The sequence below is a fragment of the Aquarana catesbeiana genome, linkage group LG04, assembly GCF_042186555.1.
Source record: "Aquarana catesbeiana isolate 2022-GZ linkage group LG04, ASM4218655v1, whole genome shotgun sequence".
In the NCBI taxonomy this organism is placed as follows: Eukaryota; Metazoa; Chordata; class Amphibia; order Anura; family Ranidae; genus Aquarana; species Aquarana catesbeiana.
The window spans coordinates 172,586,075-172,592,499 of NC_133327.1; the positions used below are offsets into that span (position 1 = coordinate 172,586,075).

Below are 6,425 nucleotides of genomic sequence, written 5' to 3' on the forward strand. Positions count from 1 at the left end.
AGCAGCTCGGGTGTCAGTCCAGGCATCTGACGAATGCAGATTCCACTGTCGCGATGACGCAGTGCCTGGACTGATTTCTGTGACTTCAGCAGAGAGTGGACTTCAGACCACACTCTGCTAAAAATTGGTCACAGGAGTGCAAAACAAATTGCATTCCTGTGATCTATAAGATAAGTACAGCCAAAATCTCAGTGTTGAAGTGTGGCACCACCTAGTTCTGAATTGGACATTGGAAACTGATTATTCTTTTATTATTATTGTTATTCTTTTATTATTATTGTTATTATTATTTGTTAAAATTAAGTGTGATTTTGGAGCTATACAGAAAGTAGTTATTCTGTGATAATAATGGACATGTTCTCTGTTTTTCAGCGGAACCGCTGCCTTTGATGGATTTATGCAGAAGATCAGTTCGGTTTGCTATTGGCAGAGAGCGTTTGCACCAAATTGAGTCTTTACCGTTGCCTCAGTCATTAAAGAACTATTTACAATATCAGTGACAGCACCCTCGTTTAGCCTCAACAGGACAACAACAAAGGAGAAAATAAAAAGAAGATATAATGCAACTCAGCAGATATTGTTTACATGGGAACACAATTCCTTTACAATGGTTACTTACACATTATTTAATTTTTGTATATATATATATATATATATATATATATATATATATATATATATTGTTTATTTTTGGGGGGATGCAGTGCCACGGGGCATAAATGAAGCTACTGGAAAAATATTGTGTGATGTTCCATCCAGTACTATCTCTGTCATCAAGAGGATCCCTGGTTATCAATTTGATGTTCACCTTTCTGTATAGAATATGTGAAAAAATATCAGATGGAGTAAATTAGATCATTTCCACCAATAAAATGCACGCATATTCTTGCTTATAAAGAAGTGTAGTAGATGAAAAAGGAAATCAGTATAGCAGTTGTTTCCAGCAGCAAAGAGAATGTCATTACTTGAATGCAGCCACCTGACTAATCAGTAAATCAGTATGGATGTCTCTTTTGACACCATTACAGGGAAAAAGGGGCATCCATCCAAAATTATTACTCTTATGCACAAAACTGGAGGATACAAAAATGGTGGTGCTGCTTACGACAATAAGCTTGATTTAATCTTTCATTGTTACATACGGTAGGATAGAAATTAAAATCTAGAATATGACCTGGTGGTTATGGGCAGTGTTTCTACTTACTTGCAGTAATTGCTTACTTGCATAATTAAAAGTTGCCTTTCAATGCCCATGCCTTAGTACAATATATAGGGATACCAATATACATACTATACATATCATGTGATGTCATAATGGACATGCTCATGTCATAATGGACACCACTTCATGTTGGTGACAAGGCCCAACAGGATAAAGGAACATTACAATTTCCCTATATTTTGTCACTTAACTTACAACTAAAGTCTCCTGTATGACAGTCTAGACACTACAGATAAAACTGTGAGGGTTCCAGAAACAGGCAGTACTATCAATTCATAAAGCAGTAACCAGTACTAGGCTTGTGAGTCAGCAGTGACAATGCTGATAGCCACACCCCCTGCAACCTTTTTTCATCCTACTGTAGTACAATCAGGCTCAGCCTATATGAGAGTGTAAAAGCTGCTCTGAATTCAGGAGCAGTGCAGCATCTTTACCACACTATTGCAGGAAGCTGCATTAGGTGGACTTCACTGGCAGGCTCAAAAGATATTTTTGGTACTTTCCAGGGGGATTAAGAGGAAACTAATTAAAGGAGAAGTACAGCCAAAGCTCGTTTGACTGTACTTCTCCTGTGGGTCACAAGAGTGCAGTTCGTTCTGCTCTCCTGTGACCTGTTTTCAGCAGACAGCAGTCCAGGCTTGGGAAAGATCGCGACCATATGGTCGGGATCTGCCCCCATGCCTGGACCGGCAACCGGCTCAGCCTCTCAGCACGACGCTGAGAGCTTGATCTGGCCACTCCTGCCCCCTCCACAGGCCAACACTCCAGTAAGCATGGGGGGGGGGGACAGAGCAGACAGCAGTGACTGACATTCACCAACTCTCTGCTCAGGGAGATCTGAGAACCAAGCAATCGGCAGTGATTGATTGCTCTGTTCTCAGCTTTAGAGCCGGCATGGGACAGAAGCAGCATTGGACAGATGCTACATCCACCTAGGTAAGTATGATTCTAAAGAAAAAAAAATTCCCATACTTCTCTTTTAAAGCTGCATTCACACCAGTGATTTAGGCAAGTGTGAATTGCATCAGAAGGAATCTTCTTATTCCTGCTGTTGCAGTAAGCAGCTAGGTGTGGCTACCGGCCCCATTCAGTATATTACAGGTCACCGGCAATTTGCATTGGCCTAAATCACCTAGGTGAATACATCCAAAGTGCTGCAGCACTTATTTATTAATGGGACACCCAAGCCACTTGAAAAGGAATCACTGGTGTGGCTTTTGCAGCTTCGTTTCTTGAAACAGCAATTGGGATCTGAGGCCTGTCCATACCAGTAGAGTGCACCTCTGTGGAGGATACTGATTTAGAAGACTATGGCGATGTCATTTATTACTTCATATTCTATACTTGAGGCCCTTGTAAAATGTACAAGTAATACAAATATACTCTGTTCTGCAATAACCCTATGCTGGGTGTTGTATGTACAGTATGGTGAAATATGTGGTTAAAAGGGAACAAAAAAAGAAGAATGCATACAACAAAAACAAAACTTTAACTAATGAATGTCTACACTACTTGTGGACAAATCTGTGCTAGGCTTATGCCTAGTTTTCTCATTCAATTAAGCCTTCATTATAAATTATGATTGTGGAATAAAAAAATAAATAAAGTTAATATAATTGTGATTAGAATTTTAATGGCGTGTCTTTTTAAGACATCATGGTTTGGAACATTTCAGACTCAGTCAATCTGTAGGTACTCAATCAACAATGGCCATCAATACGTTCCATTATGAGATGTATGAATATGATCCTTGTACAGTTGGATATACTGAAGATTGTTACAAGAACATGTCTGAGCAAGCACAACTTGAATGTCATTACTAGACTTTCAGTTATACATTTGAAAAAGCTATCATGAATTTCACATTTATCCGTCATGGCCTGTAAGATTCCATTTAAAATAAAAGTAATTTAATTAAAGCCTCTACTTAACTATATCCTTTTCATTTGGTCTGGATTGCAGTGGTGGGCAGCCTGTGGGTAAATCTATACCATTCAGCCTCACTATGTACATATACAATTATGATTTTTTATTTTTTTTCTACGATCGTATCTCATATTTCTCAGTATTAGAATAATCCTGTTGAAGTTATTGGAGCTGACACCCAATCCTCACAGGTGAGAAGAGCAGAAGTGATAGAGTGTCAGATGTACTGCACACCACACGCACTGCAGAAAGGCTGAAAAGCAAGTATACTTTTACTCACAGCTCAATTATCTCCCACCATTAAGGCAAAATGAAGGGTTTGCTTACATGCCTTCTTCACTGGGATCCTCCACTATCAAACAATAGTAGGAAACACCTTCTGCCTTTTAGTAGTGACCAGTGGTGGGGTCTACTCTCTTGAACCTACACTATAGCTATTCAGCACTGATTCTTAATACATACCTTATACATAAAAAGTTCCAAGGCTACATTCAGGCAGCCAAATATCTTCAACCGGGGCAGCCATTAGCAAAAATCAGTAGCTGCTTGCCGGTGGTTGTAATTGCTGCTTGCACACACTGTATGCGAACAGCAGCCGCTGTCAGATTTGTACAAATCAATGTCTGACACCACTGCTGTCTGCATGTACCTGCTCATCCAAGTGGCTACACACAAATAAAGCCTCTGCTCGACCCTGGGTGCCACCAGGGCCGGTGTTTCTGTGGACACACACACACACACAAACTGGCTGCAGCTTGTAGGCCAGTTTGTATGCGGCCATAGCTCTGAATATAGAAAACTAGCCACAGATATTTAGCCATCTGCATGTAGCCCAACAGATCAGAAGTTAATTAAAGCTTAACTCAGGCCATTTTTTTCAGAGATGGATAAGAGTGGGAGAAAAAATTCACGCCAGGTTTTATTTCGGTATATGACCCTGTTAGAGTGACTGTTCCTCCTTTTCTCTCTCTTTTGACACCAGTACAAGAAATGGATGGCGTCAGTATCACAGGAATAAGAAAGCATAGACAGCAATAAAAAATGTAAAAAATTCTATCCTTTTTTATCACTGATTTTAGGTTTTTATCTGTGTACCCAAAGAGATTCACTGTCCTGATGGGAAATAAAGGGCAACCTTCTCAATCAGGACATAAACATTGATAATAACCTGACAGAGGCTTTAACCTTTGCCAGCTCTTTCAAACATGAAACAGAATGTTTTAGAAGGAGCACCAGAACTAGAAGAAACCCACAGTAAAAAGATGCAAAGTGTGCAGAAAGGTGACCATGGTGGACCATTGCAAGTGCTGCAAGGCCACTTTGTTAAAAAATATAGCCAAAGTATGACCATTTTATAATAATCTGGTTATTCCTGTTATTTTGTCTACATTATTTGATCAATTATCTGATGCATTTTGTGATCAATAATAAGCCATTGCTTTGCACTGTAAGCCTGATGTCAGATTTCCCCTGATACCCTGAAGGCTATCAAATGTTGAAATCATGGAAATGTAACTGCTGAGTTCCCCAGGTTAAGCTGTTCTTGGCCTGAACACCCCCTAACACCGACCATAAAATATCAGCAGACATTTACCTGAAATGTATTTGAATTTTTTAGAAAGAGGGAAATGTAATGTTCACCAGATCTATTCTCAAAAGTCCACCAAATCTACCACATCTACAAAATGATTCCATATCTATATAAATGCATATCTGTTTGCTTTGTCATTTATGAGAAAAGTATGAACTTGGCTAGCATTGCTTGAGATTTTTTTTTATGAAAAAGTCTGAATAAATAAAAAATTCTAAATACATGTAATTTGTATGTTCAATGCTGTATTTTCCTCAACTCAAAAGGAAAGTGTTTTGGCACAATTAATACATACATCTTTGCATTCATATAAGCCTTATACATTCCAGTCTTGGTGCTGTCTCATCAAAGCTTGAGGGTTGTCGGGTTACAAGAAATAAAAGCTTTCTATCAACAAAGCTTAATGTAACAACTGCATTGTTCAAAGCACAATTCACCATAACGTGCTTTATGAATTAACCATTTGTTTTAGTTTTTAGCTCAGTGTGCGCCATTTATACTCCGTATAAAGCGTAACTGTCACCTGAAGGTTTAAATATCAACTCTGTAAAGCTTTTCAAAGACATAATTAAATGGGATATTGTTTACAGATGACCATAATTTGTGGGACTTGTCCAGAAGCATCAATAAATTGCTGCTTAATCCAGATTGCAGGGATTGCAAAAGGCTGATACAAAGTCAAAGTTGGATACTTACAGTATTTTAGTTGCATGAAATTATTATAGTATATTATAAATAATAATATATCATAAATATTGTGACAGGCCGCATGGCACCCAACCTACATGATACAGCTTCAGCTTCCTCCACATTGGGACCAGGAATTCTAGTTGAATATTGCACCCAAGAACTAGACAACACTAGGTTAGGTGCAAACTGGAACTCTTTATTGAAAACTCACCCAGAATTTATACCACACAAAAACAGATCAGAGATTCACATTATCCTTAACAATGCAAACTTTAACCACTTCAATACAGGGCACTTTGCCCCCTTCTTGCGCAGGACAATTTTCAGCTTTCAACGCTGTCGCATTTTGAATGACAATTGCACGGTCATGCAACACAGTACCCATACAACATTTTTTATCATTTTGTTCCCACAAATAGAGCTTTCTTTTGGTGGTATTTGATCACCACTGGGGTTTTATTTGTTTGCTAAACAAATAAAAAAAGACCGAAATTTTTGAGAAAAAAACGTTTCTTTGTTTCTGTTATAACATTTTGTAAATAAGTAAGTTTTCTCTTTCACTAATGGGCACTGATGAGGCTGCACTGATGGGCAACAATGAGGTGGCACTAATGATAGGCACTAATATGCAGCACTGATGGGCACTGATAGGCGGCACTGATGGGCACTGATAGGTGGCACTGATATGCAGCACTGGTGGGCATTGATAGGTGGCACTGATGGGCACTCATAGGTGGCACTGATGGGCACTTATGGGAGGCACTGATAGGCGACACTGATGGGTGGCACTGATGGACACTGATAAATGTCACTAATAGGCATCATTGATAAGGATGCACAGGCAGGTGTTACTGATGGGCACAGATTGGCATCATTTATGGACACTGGCATCATTTATGGGCACGATTGGCATCCCTGGTGGTCATCATCGGTGGGCATCCCTGGTGGTCCTGGGTGGGCATCCTCGGGGGGGCTGCGCTGACAATCAATCAGCGC

General features: G+C 39.5%; 1 protein-coding gene across 2 annotated transcripts in view; it reads left to right on the top strand.

The window, feature by feature from the left end:
• The window catches only part of SPSB4 (splA/ryanodine receptor domain and SOCS box containing 4), a 209,577-nt gene extending 204,615 nt beyond the window's left edge, over window positions 1–4,962 (top strand). For both annotated transcript variants that reach the window (XM_073625928.1, XM_073625929.1), the window contains exon 3: window positions 373–4,962. In XM_073625928.1, the coding sequence (XP_073482029.1) occupies window positions 373–500 (128 nt within the window). In that variant the 3' untranslated portion in view covers window positions 501–4,962. The remainder of the gene's footprint in view (window positions 1–372) is intronic.
• Window positions 4,963–6,425: the final 1,463 nt, after the last annotated feature.